The following is a 19,646-nucleotide window of genomic DNA, read 5'->3' as shown; positions in this document are numbered from 1 at the left end:
AAGGACAAACGATAAAGAAGCAGGTATGTCAGCAACTTGTGATAACCGCGTAAAAGTGCTGAAGTTGTCGGGCGACCGTGTAATTGTTACTAGAAAATACCAGCTACCGTGTTGTAGTATATTACAAATTTGTGATATTAAAAAATTGCTGACTTACCTGTTAACTTTGTCACGAGTCTTCGAAATCAAAATATGATTTATAAATGCATGGAATAAAGATATATTTCTTATCCAATAATCTTATCAAGTTTCTAAGGCGCATGCCGAATTTCAAATTCCGGTGTTTATTAAAATAGATAATTTTGAAACAATAAACCGACAAAAAGACTACTTTGGTCTTTGAACTTTTTTGCATTTAAATTTTTTTCTACTTTCAAAGGTAATTAACTAATTTAACCTTTAGAAACTGACGAAATGTGATATTATCTGATATCACTTTCTAATCGAAAAGTGAAAGTATATCGCTTGTTTAAGAACTATCAGGGTACAACAGCTATATTATAATCTGAAAGTATTGAAGCTGTTATGTAACATTTTTTGAGGAAAATTATTAATTTAAAAATTCACCACGTAGCGAATACTAGTTTTAATGCACTGGAAATTATCTTTTAGTTTTTTATAAAAGTGCTTTTGTCTTATATTGCACACATATGGCTGCAAAAACATCAAATACCACTGGTTATGTGGTATTTATTTCACTACTATTTGATTTATTAGCGTTTACTATGATATTACCATTATTTCCATCGTTGTTGGACTATTACAAACAAAATGACTCTGAAGGATTGTACCAATGGTTGGAGGGATATGTCGGAGTTTTTCAGAAAATGATAGGTGTTCCAGATAGGTTCAATAGTGTTTTATTTGGAGGTAATGTATATTTACATTAAGATATTTATAATAATTTTAAGTGAATAAATATATGCTGTTATTCATTTTAGGAGTCCTGGGTTCATTGTTTTCGTTTTTGCAATTCACATCATCGCCTATACTTGGTGGAATCAGTGATGTGTACGGACGAAAACCAGTTATGATAATATGTTTGGTTTGTAGAAAAATTAATTTCTTATTGTGTATAATTATTTGGTGATTTAAGAATTAAATTAAATTTTAGATCGGAATACTATCATCGTATGTAATTTGGTCAAAAGCGACAACATTTTCATTATTTGTCTGGGCAAGAGTTATTGGAGGACTTAGTAAAGGCAACGTCAGTTTGTCTATGGCTATTGTAACCGATGTTTACTCACCAGAAAAGCGTGGAAGAGGAATGGTAATTGCTAATTGAAATTTTTAATAAGAGTACAACATGGAGCAATTTTTTTCATTGATGTTGAAAAGCTTTATTTAGATTTTAGTTTGATCTATTATACATTTTTTTTTCAGGCAATGATTGGTATAGCATTTTCAGTAGGTTTTGTTTTTGGTCCTATGATCGGAGCAGCTTATGCAAAATGGTCTCATAGCCAAGAAGGAGCCTGGTTTGTTCAACCTGCATTGTTAGCGGTTGCATTAACTGTGGTTAATATTATTTTTGTAACCTTCGCATTCAAGGAATCGCTCCCAAAGGTACCAAATATAGATTATAAGCAGAGTTGGACGTAATTGAAATTATTTTGTCTAGATGAAGTGATAAACAAAGAAATATTTTTTTTAATGATTTATTATGTTATTTTGTTTCAAACTATTTTCTATTAAATATTGTTATAGTAATTAATATATATATATATATATTATTTTAATAAAATAATATATTTTTTTCTTAATTTGTAAACTATTTGAGATAATTGCTTATTTATAAATAATAAATAAACCAATTATCTTTATTTATTGAGTTAAAAATAATTGTGTTTTTACTATTCAATTATTTATCAAATTATATCTAACATTAATTTTGCCCAACTCTGATTATAGGCATACATTTTTAAAATTGTTTTTATTGTTATTGGTTTTTATTTTCAAATTTTTTAGAAAAATCGGGCACTATCAGTCATTGGAAAATTATCTGAAGCTCTCTCCTACATTAACGTAGTGGATCTTTTTAAATTCAAACTTTTGGATGGTCTTATTTCAAGTGACGGTAAAATATTAAATATTTTTGTTTAGTATTACAAATTACGATACATTATCTTCTCTTATTATGTTCGATAGAAATCAAGAAATTGCGTACGTTGGGCAGTGTTTATTTTGTTTATTTGTTTCTTTATTCTGGTTTGGAATTTACATTGACGTTTTTGACGCATAACAAATTTGGATATACTTCAATGCAACAAGGTTGGATGTTCTTTGGTATTGGTATAACAATGGCACTTATACAAGGTGGCTGGGTACGAAGAATTCCTCCAAGTCGAACAGCCAATACAGCAGTAATGGTATGTATGTTTGTTTAATAAAATGGCTTTCTTTTTCTTTTGTTTTTATTAATTATCAACATTTGTATATAGGGCTTGTTATTGGTTGTACCATCATTTCTCTGCGTTGGATTAGCCAACTCTGCACCGCTCTTAATTTTTGGGTTATTTTTGTATGCATTGTGTAAGTACTTAATTTGTAAAACAGTACTGTAGCACTATTATGATTTTTTTAAATATTTTTTTTTTAGCTACATCTATTGTTGTTCCGTGTATGACAACGCTTGCGTCTCATTTTGGATCTGGTGCTCACAAAGGTAAAGCCATGGGCACATTCCGTTCGTTGGGAGCTCTGGCCAGAGCAATCGGCCCCGTTGTTGCCTCGATATGTTAGTTTGTCATAATATTAGTTTCTCACGTACAACCACATAATGAATATTAATATAATTTATAAATTATGAATATTTATTGCAGTGTATTGGTCTATTGGTCCAGAAATTACATACTGCATTGGAGGTGTGTTACTATTATATCCTTGGTACACATTGAAGAAAACATTAAAAACTATTAAGGTACAATAATAGCGTGTTTTACTATACCTATTTAAATTGTATGAAAATTTAAAAGACAAACATTTGTCTGTTGTTAATTTTAGTTTTAATGCATATTTTTTATGCAATATTATTATATATCATTTCCATTTAAAAAACAAAAATACTTAAGTTTTATACAATAGTAAGTTATATATTGTGTTTTAACTTGTTATTTATTTTATAAGTTAAAGCAATTTATTAATTATACTTTTATAGTTAAAGATATAAATAGGCCTGGTACATACTTATAAAAATTAACACCTACTTATTTATTATTATTATGAATAATATTTATAATAGAAAATGTGACGCATTTTAAAATAACATGCAGAACTCTTAGAACTGATTTTTTATTGCCATTCAATTTGGACTTTCTTGTTTATTACTATTACCATGGAGTATTGTATAATCTTGTATACTCAATTCTATTACTAATGCTATACTTATATAAATCATTGTCATTAATATTTTAGACTACTGAATAACTTAAATGTTGATAAATTAGTAATTTAACTATCCAACTGTATTTACAAACAATTAATAGATCACAATTATTTTATTTTTGTACCCAACACATATAGATAATATGTATAATATATACTCCATAGTTACTTCTTATTATGTTTATTATTTAAAATTTAAATAGTAATATATTTTATTAACAAAATAATGTAATACAAACATTTTAATATTTTTTTCATTTTAATCAGTAATTACAATAATTATTGTCTAGAGTTGAGTCAAATTTTAATTGAGTTAATATGAGTAAAAATCTTAAAATATTTTTTTTTATTATAGATAAATGTATTTAAAATCTCTAAAAGGTTGAGCGAATTTCGGTTAGGTTTTGATCTAGCTTTATATTTACATAAACTGTATAATAATGCCAAAGTGTGATAGAAATTTTAAAAAATGTATTCCTAAATAATAAATAAGTCTTCAACTGAATAATTATATAATAATAAAGAATAGATTAATGTTATTTTTTTTACCATCTAAATGAAAAATGGCTAACTTTGATTTTTACAACCTCTTCTAATACTTTATGATAGTTTATTGAAGAACAATGTTAAATTAGCAAATTACACTCTTTGAAAAGTAATTCGCCTTATGTTAATAATTTTTATCAATGTATCATAATTTTTGTTGGTCGACTGTTACAATTTAAACAAAATGTAGATAGATTTTCAACTATCTATGACCATTAATCATTATTAAATAAAATTACTTTTAATTGTTGTAACTCGTTAAAAAATAATATTTTTACATTTTAATGTATTTTATGTAAAATTCTAACGTAAAAGTTTTATGTGATTATATATATTTTAATACTTATCATTAAAGTTTTGTAAAATAAATGTAAAAATACTCTGTTTATTTATGATAATAATAATATAAAACCAAATTTATTTATGTATTTACAATAATTATAACTTACATATCAAATAACAACGAAAGTATAGTGTTAAGAATTTTTTTGTGATGTATTTGTGATAAATTATAAATTATAACACACATTTATATGAATATTTAATTATTGTTGTATATGTTTAAATTTCTAATTAAAAAAATATTTATACGTAAAGAGTTGTAAATTATCACAGAATAAAGTAAGGTTTTTTTTAAATATTATAAATTTGATATGACATTAATCTTATTATTTTAAACTAATTTTCCGGTTTATCATCAAAAATAGGCGGCAGAGAGCTAAACGATAAATTAAGTAATGGAGGCTCTTCAAACTGCAAACTAGTTGAATAGTTTGAACCGTCGTCTTCATCATCTAAATCAAACGGTAACATTGTCGCGTGTTGCACTTGACTGTCTGGTGAAACGCCTAACACTGAGTATAATTCTTTCAACACTAATAAAATAGTATCTTCCGACTCCCTGTGCAAACAGTGATTAAACTATCAGTACCAAATTCAAGTTTTAAGGATTCTTTGTTACAATTGTGACCTGACATAAGAGTTAACTTACCAGTAACATAAATGACTTCCCACGGCGAATAAATATTCATTGAAACTTTCGAGTGGAGCCTCTTGCAACACATAGTCCACTCTGTTGCCTTTATTGAGATTTCCAATCTTAGAACTACTATGAGATGTACTTTGTTTTGTAGATTCTGCTTGTGACTTAAGCTGTTGGTCTAACACCTAATTATTTTATATAAAAATGTAGTAAATAATCTTACAAGTTTATTTAAAAAAATTTTCTTTAACCATTCTTGGATTGTAATTAGTTGCTTCGGTACTTTTAGTAAACATAGCCATCTGGTAAAATGTACTCCAGGTGGTCTTCACTGTATTTACAAGACGATCTTTCAAAGCAGCTCCCACGTGTGCCATGGTGTCCTTTAATTCTATAGAAATAATTTATAACATCTCACCATCTCAAGAAATTTTGATTGATTAGTTTTAACCAAGTCTTACCTAAATGCATTCGTTTGCGACCTTTGTGATGCGGTACTTGAACAGGAGGTATATTTTCAAATGCAGCATTTATTAAAGGTTCTATACGGTAAGCAACAGGATCGTAGGGATGAAAAATGTTCAGAAAGCCAGGGCACGTGGGAAATTTAAAGTTTTCTCCTAAGCTCTCAATTCCTCGCACAGTGACAAACATGCCTGAAAAATGATATAATTAATTCATAAAACAAACGTTTTACACATTAAAAATGTTTAAAACAAAATTTTTTTAAACAGTTATTCTTTAAGATACTTTATTGGAACAAATCAATTTTATTTGTTTCAGAGAGAATAACACAGACAAAACAATTTTGTTTTTTTAATGTGTTCAAAATTAAAAACTATAAATTTGAAATGAATCAAACATTTAAAAACTTCGGTTTTTGTCAACTCTGATACTTCACATCAGATACCGCATTCAGTTAAGTAAATAGTCATAAATTCCATTAGCAATTACCAATCGGTGAGCCAAAGCCAAAGAAATAATCGAGTCCAAAATTTAACTGTGGATATGTGATGTACGGTTGTCCAGTACCGGCTTTTCCTAAAGTTACATACGACACTCCTCGACTTAGTTTACTCTTTTGTTTTTCAACAGTCGAATCAAATGTTGGATCCTAAAAAGTTAAAATAATTAAAAACAAAATTATAATAACAAAAGAGCTATTAAAATACATTGCTTGTAGTTTGTTTTGCAGGGTTTGGTGGTCGCTGGTTGCACAGCAAATCAAAAGAAATTAATGATCCTAGACTATGACCGCCAATAGAAACATGACCATTAAAATCTGGATTTCTAATTCGGTACTGACTGTACATGCGATTCATTTCATTTCCTATTGCATTCACTATAGTCTTGAAATTAAAACAAACAAATTATAAACAAACATTTAGGTAACAAGCAATTTTTAATTTTAATTATTACTTGACAAAATGTAGGGCTCGTATAAAACAATACATCTAAGATAGTGTCGTTACTGAAATCTCGGAGTTTTGGTATCGAAGGTAAAGTAATACTTTTGAGTTTACGATCAATGCTTTCACTGTGTAATGCTAAATGCCAAGAAATAGGTAATACTTCAATTCGACCGATTGTTTCAGAACTACAAGCCGTTTTAAAATGAGACTGTGTCAGCTGAAGAGCTAAACTTCGAAAGTCGTCCACTGAAAACAAATAAATTGGGAGATAAATGAAAAACATTGCATTGCAAAACAGAACATAAATATATTGTAAGTACTGTATATTATACCTTCATATCGTAGAATGATTTTTTAAACTCACAATAATCTTTTCTAGTTTATTTCACAATAGTTTAATTTATTTATAAAATTAGTAAAAAAGAATACATGCAATTCTATTTGAATCAAAATGACGTACCAACTTCGTAAATCGGTCTCATTTTAAAATCACAGTAAGCCCCAATTCCATGGACAATAAACATTAAATTGTCGACTTTTGAAGGCTCGTCCACAGGAATAATAAATTCGTCTAAGCCCCGCTTAACTATACATTGTTTTATGGAAGGCTGAAAATTATTTTAAAACTAGTATTATTACTTAAAATTACAACAAAATTAGTAATAAAATGCATTCAAGTATTTATTATTATTTTTTTTTTAATTTACCACATTTATTATTTGGTCTACTTGCGTTTCTGGTGGGATTTCGTCACCAGTGTTAAAAGGTACAGCAGATACGCCACAATGTATTATGGCAGTAGGACTGTGCATTACTACTTCTTCAAAATTACCGACCGGAACTTTTCGACCCCATTCGTTACTGTCCCAGGCTGCCTTGTAGTTTTCCTGAATACATTTTTGAAAATTAATTTACATGTATAATAAAAAATAATAAAAATTGTTTTAATTATTATTAATATTATAAATAAATAATACTTCTAAAAGCGTAGCTATTTGTTCGTCGTACGGAATATAGTTGGAACTGCTACGATTACGGAAGAACCAGGAACTACGCCGCACGACAGTCGACTCATCAGTCCAATATGCAGGTTTACGAATTCTTTGGTTTAGGTGCACATCAAAACGACTACCATTTGTTGGTATAATTATTTCTTCATCACATCCTTCTGCAAATTTTTATGCTATTAAAAAGATCATTTACGTACAAATATAAACATGTATTTTTTTAACGTCTTACCAGAAAGGTATTGTTGTTCTAATGCGTTTGAATCTTTCTGACTGAACGGAACCCAAACAATTTTATTAGCGTATTTACAATAAAACCAATGACACTTCACAGGCGAGTACTGTAAAATAAGCTAAACATATAACATAGTGTGTCAGCTGGTTTAGTATTTTAAGAGCATTTAACAATAATAATATTCACCGTTGAAAGATTTTCTGAAGAAATATTATCGTCAGTAACTGGTGGTTTAGTTTTCAAAGAACTAGGACTGCCCATGATAGGATTTGGAGATTTAGACGTACTCGGTAAAGTCATATTATTAGATGGACATGTGTCATCTTTCAAACAATAATAAAAATGTTAAAAAAATGTTTATTATTACTAACTGTAGACAAAAATAAAAACCACTGTCAAAAAAAGTATGCTTTGATGTGAAGCAGTAAACGGTAATAAAAAGTGTTAATTATCAATATAAATCACAATATAGGCAATGTATAGACATGCAAACGGTTTTTGGTGTAATCTCGATAAAAAATAATTTGTAAAATTTTTGAGAAAAAAAATTATATATGTTGAAAGTATACCCTAAAAGTAATATCTGACTAATTTTTGGAACCTAAGTATAAAAAATAATCTCCTAAATAGCCAATTAAAAATGTCAACACTTTTTAGAAGACTTTAGAAGAATAAGTTTTTAAGAATTCGGCTGTAGACATTGTTAAAATTTTTTTTTTTTATAGTTAAATAATACAAATAATTACATTGCAAAATGTAAATAAAATTTCTCATGAGTTACTTTCTTTGTATTTCCTATTGAAATGTTAATTGTTTTTTTTTAATTTCTGATATTATTATTTTATTTATAAAAATATATATTTTTTTACATGTATGTTAAAACAAAGGTCTTTTTCATGTTTTTATGATTCATATGTAAGTAATTGTACTTTGTACTTTTAACTTTGGACATTGCCCGTTTTGTATTAAAATAAAATCTAATAAAATAAAATAAAAAATATCTTCGTTGCTAGACCTATTAAGCGGTTGAATATTGTGATATTCAATACCAAAGTGATGACTACAAATATTAGGTACGGTTTTGTCAATTAATAATTGCAAATGTGTCGATCATGAAGAATCATACATATATAATACAAATTTAGTTAATTGGCAAAAAAATAGTAATCTGATTAACCGAAGAGTAATCTGAAAATTACTGCAAAGAGTAAATAAAAAAAACGTATAAATTACTTAAAATAAATAAACATCAAAGTATTAGAAAAGTAGGTAATTTCATTGCAGTGACTTTTACTTAAATTATCACCTACAACACTGCATGTAGAGATATACCTAAATATAATGTCTAAAACGTTTGAAATTTGAAACTAAATCGATTATTTTATAGAAAGTTTTATCGAATCATGTTATTTTTCATTTGAAAGATATATGCAAAATTGTATGGTTTAACTCGATTTTGAAGGTGTTGGGATGACTTTTCCACATTTAGATCTTAAATGGTACTTTTGGCGAACAATAATTTTCGATCAGTTCTCACCATCGAAGCTAAAAATAAATAAAAAAAATTATACCTATGTCTATTGCGTTGGCTTGTTCACTTTTTAAACGTGGTGGTAAAATATGAGAATTATACTCTTCAAAACTCGAAAAACCATAATTGCCGCTTAAGTGTTCCTTAAGCTGTTCGCTGGCTCTGACCAAAGTCTGCTGTTCGTCAAAGCTTTGTTGTGGCGTGTAAAAATCACAAGATTCTTGGAACCGATTACAAATAGTGTCGCTATCTAAAAAACAAAATATAAGTGTTTGCCGCTATTAGTTTTTTTATGATTCAGCGTACAAATCCGAACCCATCCTTTTATGGGTAAATAGTAAGTATGTATGTAGATAAAAACGCAACGAAAATACTATATATAATTAAAAAACCATTCTTAAACTACTTCATTAGTACCACATATTCCGTGTAGTGTCATCATGTATTTGTTGATTCAGTATTTTGTGTTGTTAACAACAGCCTCGTTCGGTTTAACGAATAATATTATAATTTTAACCGATTGGCAAAAAACAACATTGCAATGCACGCAAAACTACCTTGAAGCCACCCAAACATTTTCAATACAACATCATGATCGGTCCAATGTGACATTAATTGGACTAGACGAATTCGGTAACCTTACAGTAACGTGTAACTATTAAACTGAAGTGATGAAAATCAAAAAGATACAAGTGATTTTTTATCAAATTTTACAGGAGAACAAAATAAAAATTCCACCGTCTCTTGTAAAACTTGTGAAATAATAACAAGTACAGGTAGAATGTTTTATTCACAAAAAATGTATGATCAAAAAAATGTTTTTTTTTTTAATTGTCACTTGTTTACTTTTGGTTCTCATTGCTTCAATTATTATACATTTTTTATTTTTAGACTAAGTGCCAGTCTCGAAAAAATAATAACTTACGTTTAGGGTAGTTGGATATTTTGATTTTTAGGAGGAGGGTGGGGGAATTCTTAACACCAAACACATAAGCAAAACTAGACATTTTTATATTAGATTTCTGAAAATGTTATATTAGAGTTTAGTTTTAAGACTTATGTTATATTTGGTTTGAGTTTTAAGGAATTTCAAATGAAATATAAATTATTTTAAATAATAAACGAATAATCCATTGGAATAAAACTCGCGCAATATTACAAAACTACTTCAGCAGTGGCTGGCAATGGGGTTTCATTGCAAGCTTTTATAGAACTAACAAAGTATATCAAATTAATATTGAGAAAACTAACAATTATAAGATAATCAAACTATGGTCAATAAATTATTAACAATTTACTTCTCAGATTTTAGTAATATAGCGGTAAAACGACTAGCTATAATAATTAGGCTAATGTCAGATAACTTATTTTCAAAATACATCTATTTTTAAATCCCAATATTAGTTATTACTACAATGTTAGTTATTCACTTAATTTATTGTATTTTAAATATACTGAATAATATATAGTATTAAATCAATGCAAAATGCACATGTTTTACTCACCGCTGATCATTATGCAACTATAAACACAAGACAACTAACAATAAGTATATAAAACAAGTATATAAATTTTTAACTTAATTTATATGTTTATATTGTATGTATAATTATAATTTGTTACATCGCATAGCAATGCGAAAATATGTGTGAAAAAATGAAATGTTACATCCCATTTATAACATTAAAAATAAAATTCAATGTCAAATGACAAAGACGTATAACGCGACCTTCGTAAAACAATAAAATTTGAATTTAAAAAAAAAATGAATATACACATTAAATGAATATATAAATTAAAATACTTATTATGCATTCAGTAAACAATTATTAATATAAATTATAAATTAAAAATTCTATAGATAGCAGGAGAGTTTTTGAAATTGTTTTTTGAAAATCATGTGATAATTTTATCGTCAACCACTCATTATCTCATTGGATTTAATAAATAATTGATTTCTTTTTTCCATAATGTTTTTATATAATGTGACCTCAATTTTCTACGAATTTTTATGTTCTTATCCCCTTTCCCAAACGAATTACTCTTATATCAAATTTTGAAACATAAATGATAACGCATATATTTCGTTAACTTTTCAAATCAAGAATAATGTACGGGACATTTTCACTGGTCGATAACAGGTTTTGGATAACTATTTTTGATGTTATTGAAATTTCAAGTTTAGGGCAGGTGGAAAGTTAGAGTGTAGTATTATTTTTATCTGCGCATCATAATAATTCTTATAGCTTTAAGAATAGTTCAAAACTGGTTATCAACCAGTCATTTTTTTAAATAAAATATTCTTAATTTAAAAAGTTATTAATTATATACGTTACCACTTAAGTTTAAAAAGTTGATATAAAAATAATCAGTTCGGGAAGGCCGAAGGGAATACAAATTGAGATATACAATTGAGATCACTTGTATAAAAACACTATAAAAAAAAAATTAAATTTCTTATTACACCTATGAGATATTGAATGGATCACGATAAAATTATCACCCTGTACATAGGGAATATTGGTCATATGTGACTAAAAATTACGCACTAAAATATTGGTAAAACAGTGTGATTCATTAGGGATAAAACAATAATTTTTCTTAAAATAGTTGCAATTTTGTAGTTTTTCTTTTTGAAAACATTTTTATTTATGTAATTTCACAATATTTTCATCAACATTTAAAACTTGAATGGTAATGAAAAATGACTAATGTACGTATTATTTAATAAACTTTTCGAATTAAGAAAAATTTTGACTGGTAAAATAATTAGTTTAGGATAGTTATTTTTAAAGTAATCAGAGTTGAACATATTTGAGCCATATAATACATGATAATATATTTTCTAATATGAAGAATAGTCTATTAAACTAGAAACTGCGAGAATACTTAAAAAAACAAAATAATAAGTGGAGCTTATTAAACAATTAGGTTATGGTATGTAAATTCTAAGTGCTAGCGGAAGTTAACACATATCAGCTATTATAGTATCTTTAGTAATGAGTAATGACATAAAACTATTAGTTGTTTGAGCGACCGTTTTCAGAAACCCCATCTAATCTATATAAGATAATCGACTTCCTCGATAATATTTATTTACGGCAAATAACAATATATATTTACCGAATTCGTAATAATCGTTAATAGCATATGTCATACGTACTTAAATATTTATTTATATATTTTAAATATTTTTGTTTTAGGGAGCGGCATTCGAGAGTTAACATTAAGGAACTTACAAGAAATCACACCGCAAATGGCAAGTCGTCCGACTACAATGCCACAACAGAAAAAAGGAGACGAGCAATATTATTGGAAACTATTGCGAAAAATTAGTTTTAGTAGAAATGGTCGGTTCCTGTTGTTTGCAAATAGAGGAGAGTTTGGCGATGAAAATTTCGCCGAAGGATACAGAAAGGTTTGCTTCAGTATTGGGTCGATAAGTTATCATTTAATTCAATAAGTACCAACGTACTTAGTAAAGTAAACATGAAAATACATTAATATTAATGTACCTATACATACCTAATTAATAAAGAACAAACTGTTCTCGATAGCTGTTTCTTTTATTGGAAATCAAAAAAATTTTAAAACCTCGGACGATAGCAAACCGAACGGATTTTTCTGAAACATTTTTTTTCGTCAAATTGTTTCTGTGTTTGATACTTTTTTTTTTGTAGATCGACATCGTGTGGTGTAAAAACGGAATTTGTGAAGATTGCAGAATGGCTTACGAACCGGTCGCTATGGCAATAGTAAATCAAGCTCCACAACGCAAAAGCGGCGAAGTCGATGAAATTCCATCAAAAAGTAACACTATTAACAAAATCACAACACTTGTTTACATTAAGCGAATATTGAGTAATCACATACAAAGCGATCCGTTATCTAATTTAAATTGCCATACCTGACCTTTATCAACGCATAATACTTGTTTATATAGCCTTTATGCCTTTTATTGAGTACATATCAAATCATAAGGGAGCGTGATGATAGGAACTATGACTGCTCTATGTCTTAATCTACAACTGATTAAAATATATTCACCGTACCAATTTCGATTTTTACGTGAAAGTTGTTAAAGTTGTGCTATTTCAATAAAGTTAGCAAAATGACATTGTATAGTATCTTTTTCAGTTTCTTTAAATTAACTTATGACAGTTGAGAAATGTGTTAAGATGTACCATAAAAAAATTAAAAATTCGCTCCCTTACTAACTCCAAAGACTCCTACCCTGACTTTATCAAATATAATTTGAATACTAATTATTAAAACCAATATATAAACTATTAAGTGTGTACTTAGCCATTTATCACCATAATAAATGGGCAACAAACACCATTGACAAAAAAGTTCACTAGGTGTGGACAGTCTCTATTATCTACATACAAGTAGACTTTCAATAGTTGTCGATTTATAATAGTTTAAAAATAATTATCTATTTTTTACTTAAATATAAACAACAATATTTACTGTGGGTCCACAAGGACGTCATATGATAACATATTACCAATACTAAAAATAATTTATTCGTATGAAAAATAATTTTTTTTAATTTTATTAAAAACTATAATAATTCTGGGACTAATTTAACCAAGTCTAGGAACGTGTTGCTTTAGAACGAAAGCAAATGCATTACATTCGGTGACTGTTTATAATTTACCCCGAATATAATTCAAGTTAAAATCCTTACATTTTAAACGCTGTGTGATCTTTGCAAAGTAAATATACTAATTAATAGTACAATAAATTACTTATCTTTTATTCTTTAATCATACAAACAATCGGTTGTGTATGAGTATAACATAGCAATGCATAGCAATTTTTTATAGCATTGCAATAACTGGACACTAGCCAGGCTATCAAAATAATATATACATAACAAACATAATTAATATTGTGCAACACGTATTCACAATAATAAAAATGAACTATAATTATTAACAAACGTTCACGGCGAATCACCTATTACAAAAATATATTAATGTCTAGTTTTTTAGTTTAGATTTTTTATCCGTGTAAGGTTACTTACACTCATACTTCCATTATTACAAATTACTGAGTTTTGGGTCATGGAATGAATGGTATTTTGTGTTCCTGTTATTAATTCATAGAGGTAACCTTAGGCACTAAGTTGGCAGAAATTACGGTAGACAGATTGTATCAGCTAATATAGGTCACATTGTGTATTCTATATGCTATTACACACCGTACACTTTTATAATAGATTTATATATTCAAATTAAAATTCATACCAATATATCTAAGATTACCTTACCTATAACGGGCTATATGAACTATAAAAATAACAAAACGCTAAATAGCGACGAGCAATCAAACATCAATTATATATTATTTTAAAACGAAATATTCTAAACTAAGTGATTAAAAAATATAATGTGTTCTTACTTCCACGACGAGTAGAAACTACAAAACAAAACAGTACTGGACGATAGATAGGTTAGAAAAAAAAATGAATTTGTTTTATAATCGACTCAAGACGTTAACCAAGACAACAATTCACAAAGAAATGACCAAAAACCAAATTATATAAATCAATGATTTACTATCGTGATCCAAATTCCAAATAGCCAATAGGTACGTTTAGTTGAGAATAACCGGTGGACTGAACATAATCAGTTTGAGTGGTCTAGTTTGATACATTATACGTTTATGAGTTTTAATATTACATATGTATATTACTTAGTATTGATGCTACTGAACTACTTAACCTTGGCCAACCAATGCGTAAGAGAATGACGTCTATATAAATACGCGTAAATTTTATCTGCATTTCGGGATAGAAGTTAGACTTCATAGAGTATTCTTTTCGAAAATAGAAAGACATTATTCCGTGTATGTGTGTTTGACTGTACAATACCTACGTCGGTCTATGCGCATTCTAAAATTTTACCAGTATGCGGTTTTGTGGAAGTTATGTGCCAGTGATTTTTTTTTTTAAATTTATTTGATTTTTTCTTACAGGAAATATTTGTTCATAAAACAAAAAAATAGTGGTTGAAAAATCGTGTGCGCGAATTTGTTCGTAAGACTCGTGTTAAAAAAAAATATGAAATTGTACCAAACTATTATATTTGAATAACAAGGATATCATCATAACTCTTAAAATTTGAATAAAATAAATTCATTACGACAAATTTTAGATAACTATAATTAGAGTCATTAACCATTATGATGTCAGTCATTTCTTGACTTTTACTTTCTCTTTCTAGTAGTTTATTCCGAGCTTTGAAGTTCTAAACAAATTCAGTAGTTCGTTTACAATAAACATGAGACGTTAACACTTAACACTAATTATGGAGTCCAGATAAAAAAAATATATATTACACCTAATGAGATGATAAACCGGAATTACAGTTTTTACTCTAATCATAATAATAACAAGTGTATAATTTATTTTATCATTTTTAAAATTTTTTTTAGCCTTTCTTAAATAAAATATTACGGCTCTATTTTATCATTAAAATTACTAATGATTACCTTATTAAGGTATAATAAATGTATGTTTAAAGAAATTCATATTGTTAATATATAAGATTATACGAAAAAGTAAAAACTTTTAAATTTACTTTGTAATACAAATTTCTGACCTACCAAAGTACTATCTCATACAATTACGGATCGATAAAGTTGCTATTCAAACAATTTGGTCCACAGAAAAAAAATGTATAGTGACTTCAGACAAAAAAAAAATTATTGTAGAACTAATAAATTTTCAGATAAAACGTTTATCAAAAATTATTATGTTTTTAATAGAAATAAATATAATTGAAAAAAAAGTTAGAATAAAATTAATTCTTACATACCGGTTAAATAGTTGACTATGTAATATGATCTTAATTGTAAACTTGAATATACATTATCCTTTTTTTAAATTGATTATATATCCATAAATTATAAAGTTTTTGTTTTAAAATGGTAATATAATATGTATTCAAGAGCCTTTCAACACTTCTGATTACTATAACTTTTAAATCTAGGGTACGGATAATGTTCTGGGTGAAATCATTTTTTTTTATACTTTAACTAAAAACATAATGTTCTTATTTTTTAAAATATGTTTTTCAGAATCAAAATCATTTTACACATTAAAAAACAAATTACATTTTTTTTTAGTTATTAAACTTTATATGGAACAAATTGATTTTTTTTGTTTTGGAAATCATTTGTAATCTTTAATTAGAGAATAGAATTTGAATTTTGTCCAGAACTTTACTTGGACCCTTGACTATAAGTTTCACATTTTGCAAACAAAAATCCTTAAGCTTTTAAATATAATTCAAAACTATTGTAAAATCAAAATTTGTTTGCGTTAAAGATAAATATAAAGCTAGTAATGTGTACAAGTTAATATAGTTCAGTAAAAAAAATATTGATTAGTAGTAAACATTACTTTCAAAGAGATAAAGGTACATTTTGATGAAAGTTCGTAATTAGTGCAATTAGGAAGAATTTAATGTATCTAGTTAACTTTAGCCTAAAAAAAAAAAAATTAAAAATTTCTTCATTTTACAAAATGGTATAATCATAGATATATATAACTAACAATGTATATTGTACAATTTTAACTTATAAAATTGTTTATTCTTTACAGTAAAAGCTTCAGATAAATTTTGGTCAGACGGAGGATTAGACAACTCAAGAGAATTTTTGTTACAACTAGCACCAAATTCAGTTTTGATGGGCATGCCAGGGGAGATAGTTAAATTATATTTTAGAGTAATAAATAGACAATGGTTTCCATTGGAATTAGTTTTTGACTGTTCGGATCAACATGGACTTGTGCGATCGATTTTGCCAACCAGGTACAAATATAAATACTAATAGTGAGGTGTTTAATGTTACAGCTGGGTCAACTAATAACAAAAATATTGTACTTAAAATTTATATAAAAATATTTGTTATTTCGGTATGGGGTGAATAATATAGTTTCATTATTTCTTATGGCGCTTTGCAACAGTTGAATACAAACATAAAAATTGTTGCACGGATAAATTACCTTTTAACATAAATACAACATATTATACAGTAAATTTTGGAATTTTATAATTTGTCTTATTTGTAAAAAGTTTCCACAAGAAAAAAAAACTTAATTTTGTACAATTGTTTTTAGATTTTTTATTTTTATTTTATTACACGTAAATTCAAAATTGTATTTAAATGAAATACAGTGGTGTATCCAGAGATTTAAAGATTAACCCCTCTCCATCTTCTTGAAATTAATTAGTGGTAGCGCAATTAATCAATTGATAAACAACTGAATTCAAAATTTGGGGAGAAAAATGTTAATTTTATAATCAATTGCAATTAGAACATAAAGTGGCAAGTCAAACAGTTTTTTTCACAGTCGTAATAGATCCAACATCCTCTTATTTATTTTAGAATTGTATTACCTCCAAACGGTCCACCATTTGATGTAACGGTAATTATAGAAGTAGGAGGATCTGAAGGAACGACGGACCAAATAACATTTTCAGTGATTCAACCACAGTTGGAGTTTATAAAAGTGAATTTTTACGTTGGGCAGTTGGTATGTATTCAATTTAATGCCAAAGGTTATAAATTAATTAATGTATTTAAAACAACTTGGGTGTTTATATATTAACAGTCAGGAGATACTTCGAGGCCAGCAATAGATTATACTTTCAATGGGGATTGTCGCTTCGCAGATACGCCTCATACATGCGGTTCAGAAAAATGGAATATCGAAGCAACTATTAGAGATGAAAATTCAGGTTGGTAATGTAACACATTATAAACTTTTATAATTTAGTATATCCCGTCCAGTACACCATGAGACTCTACGCTCATTACATTTTCATGCAAGAGTAATGGGTGAACGTCCTCAAGAACTAGATGGGTTATACATGTAAATAATTATATGTTTTGTTATATATATACAGGGCGGCCCACGATGATTTGAAAAATGAAATAACTTTTGTTCTAGTGAATATTTTTGAGATTTAATTTTTTTAAATAATTTATACACATTTGCGTTATAAGTAAAACAGGTAAGCGCAATAAAAACCGTGGTGCTTATAGTGCAAATGAGTATAAATGATTTTAAAAAAAAATCTCAAAAATATTCACTAGAACAAAAGTTATTTTATTTGTCAAATCATTGTGGGCCACCCTGTATATATATATATATATATATATAATAAACATGTTTGATGTTGTTTACTAATGTAGGATTGGCTGCAATACATTCAATACCAAACCGTCTTCAATTTCGAAACGAATTTATTATTGGTACCAGAGATAAAGTAATTGTATATTATTCTGCAACATGCTGTTTTCCAAAAGTGGAAATAATTGCAACAGATCTAAGAGGAAATATTCGTAGAAAGACGATAGATGCAGAAAAACGTAATTACTATATTTGAATTATCATAAATTTAAAATCATTACAAATGTTATGTTTAACGACTTATTATATATTATTACAGAATATTTGAATCTAGCAGAGATCATTGCTTTGGTATTAGCAGTTCTTTTAATCATTTTATTCCTAATATTATTAGTTTGGGCCATTCTAAGATGTCGACGAAGAAGAAAAACTCAAAATTTTATTTCAAATTAAAAGTTCTCAACAAAAAAACAATTATATTTTTTTATACTATAAAGAGTTCTTTTAGAATTCAATGTACTTTTTGAGTTTTTTAAACTCTGGTTATTTTAAATTACTTTTTTTACCCTTTATCGTTCATACACAATTATTGTTATTACTATAATGTTGTTCTCACCTTGATCGTTTCTCGGCAATCTATTTGATATTTCATTACTACTGGATGTATTCATTTCTTTTAAGTTTTCTTGGTCAGACATTTCAAAATTAACTAAAGATTGTCAACAAAAAAATTGTAACTAAAAATAACTTTTTAATTTTAAATAGTATAACTATTAACCAGTGGTTAATAGTATAAATTAAAAATATCTGTACTGCAACTGACGTTCAATCACATCGTTGCATTGGCCATTGATTTATGTTAATCTAAATTGCCTGCAGCAAATATTAAATACCTAATAAAATAAATTGAGAAAACACTAACAAAACGAATTATCTTTAATTTTTGTAAATAATGATAAAATATAATATGATAAGGTATGTACATATGCGGATAAGCCTTATCAAATTAAAAAAAAAACTGCACAAAGCGCAAACCAAGTAAAAATCAGTAATTTATCTGTCTATGGCCAACATATAATTATATATTTGTATATATTTACACATACTTATAAATATTACCAATCATTGATTTATTACTAGGTCAATGTTACAATTATGTATAAGTATTTTTTAGCTACTAGCTTAAAAAAGAAAAATAACAAACAAATATGAATAAACAATAAATAAAATTATAACAAAAATAACATTTTATTTATTGTGATGAATAAATGGTAAAAAAACCAAAACTCTATTAATTAATAACTATTATATATTCAACATTTTTATAAAATGTTTTTTTATTATTTTCACAAATTACAAAATACTGTATCTTTTAATAATTATTAATTTGTTTTT

General features: G+C 27.2%; 3 protein-coding genes across 4 annotated transcripts; 2 read left to right on the top strand and 1 right to left on the bottom strand.

Annotated features, from left to right (window-relative positions):
* Positions 1-293: 293 nt before the first annotated feature.
* Positions 294-3,177, top strand: LOC126833449 (major facilitator superfamily domain-containing protein 10-like). The gene is made up of 9 exons (XM_050564796.1): positions 294-870; positions 942-1,045; positions 1,115-1,273; positions 1,387-1,569; positions 1,972-2,080; positions 2,152-2,372; positions 2,445-2,535; positions 2,603-2,740; positions 2,826-3,177. Exons 1-9 carry the CDS (start codon positions 651-653, stop codon positions 2,930-2,932), a joined length of 1,332 nt encoding a protein of 443 aa, XP_050420753.1. The 5' UTR covers positions 294-650; the 3' UTR covers positions 2,933-3,177.
* A 1,225-nt stretch (positions 3,178-4,402) lies between these two features.
* On the bottom strand, positions 4,403-19,155 carry LOC126833403 (phospholipase DDHD2-like). Its single transcript, XM_050564720.1, has 14 exons — positions 18,868-19,155; positions 9,141-9,350; positions 7,756-7,892; positions 7,567-7,687; positions 7,305-7,495; positions 7,035-7,214; positions 6,788-6,935; positions 6,335-6,573; positions 6,088-6,264; positions 5,870-6,029; positions 5,377-5,571; positions 5,167-5,306; positions 4,925-5,100; positions 4,403-4,834 (listed from the first exon to the last, which is right to left on the bottom strand). The coding sequence occupies exons 1-14, from the start codon at positions 18,947-18,949 to the stop codon at positions 4,612-4,614; spliced, it is 2,379 nt and encodes a 792-aa protein (XP_050420677.1). The 5' UTR covers positions 18,950-19,155; the 3' UTR covers positions 4,403-4,611.
* Positions 9,498-19,362, top strand: LOC126833404 (uncharacterized). 2 transcript variants are annotated; one of them, XM_050564722.1, is made up of 8 exons: positions 9,498-9,733; positions 12,304-12,518; positions 12,781-12,961; positions 16,716-16,926; positions 17,504-17,651; positions 17,730-17,856; positions 18,314-18,490; positions 18,571-19,362. In XM_050564722.1, the coding sequence occupies exons 1-8, from the start codon at positions 9,541-9,543 to the stop codon at positions 18,702-18,704; spliced, it is 1,386 nt and encodes a 461-aa protein (XP_050420679.1). In that variant the 5' UTR covers positions 9,498-9,540; the 3' UTR covers positions 18,705-19,362. The 2 variants fall into 2 exon arrangements, with proteins under 2 accessions (XP_050420679.1, XP_050420680.1); XM_050564723.1 differs by having other exon boundaries at positions 12,781-12,910; positions 18,571-19,360.
* The last annotated feature ends 284 nt before the right edge of the window (positions 19,363-19,646 follow it).

Source organism: Adelges cooleyi, unplaced genomic scaffold, assembly GCF_023614345.1.
Source record: "Adelges cooleyi isolate 19-005CV unplaced genomic scaffold, UGA_ACOO_1.1 ACOO_flye_CR_arks_rails_tigmint_CR_PRNA_2, whole genome shotgun sequence".
Lineage (NCBI taxonomy): Eukaryota > Metazoa > Arthropoda > Insecta > Hemiptera > Adelgidae > Adelges > Adelges cooleyi.
This window is presented reverse-complemented; position numbering and strand designations above follow the sequence as displayed.

What these genes read in the sequence shown, in the direction of transcription:
- LOC126833403 (XM_050564720.1), bottom strand. Translation starts at nt 18,949, where the DNA reads ATGTCTGACCAAGAAAACTTAAAAGAAATGAATACATCCAGTAGTAAT. An exon ending in CGAGCCCTACATTTTGTCAA is followed by an intron (nt 6,265 to 6,334) that starts GTAATAATTAAA and finishes TTTAATTTCAAG; the next exon opens with ACTATAGTGAATGCAATAGG. An exon ending in CAAAACAAACTACAAGCAAT is followed by an intron (nt 6,030 to 6,087) that starts GTATTTTAATAG and finishes TTAACTTTTTAG; the next exon opens with GATCCAACATTTGATTCGAC.
- LOC126833449 (XM_050564796.1), top strand. Translation starts at nt 651, where the DNA reads ATGGCTGCAAAAACATCAAATACCACTGGTTATGTGGTATTTATTTCA. An exon ending in TGGTCTTATTTCAAGTGACG is followed by an intron (nt 2,081 to 2,151) that starts GTAAAATATTAA and finishes TATGTTCGATAG; the next exon opens with AAATCAAGAAATTGCGTACG. An exon ending in CAGCCAATACAGCAGTAATG is followed by an intron (nt 2,373 to 2,444) that starts GTATGTATGTTT and finishes ATTTGTATATAG; the next exon opens with GGCTTGTTATTGGTTGTACC.
- LOC126833404 (XM_050564722.1), top strand. Translation starts at nt 9,541, where the DNA reads ATGTATTTGTTGATTCAGTATTTTGTGTTGTTAACAACAGCCTCGTTC. An exon ending in CGATCGATTTTGCCAACCAG is followed by an intron (nt 16,927 to 17,503) that starts GTACAAATATAA and finishes TATTTATTTTAG; the next exon opens with AATTGTATTACCTCCAAACG. An exon ending in GACGATAGATGCAGAAAAAC is followed by an intron (nt 18,491 to 18,570) that starts GTAATTACTATA and finishes ATATTATTACAG; the next exon opens with AATATTTGAATCTAGCAGAG.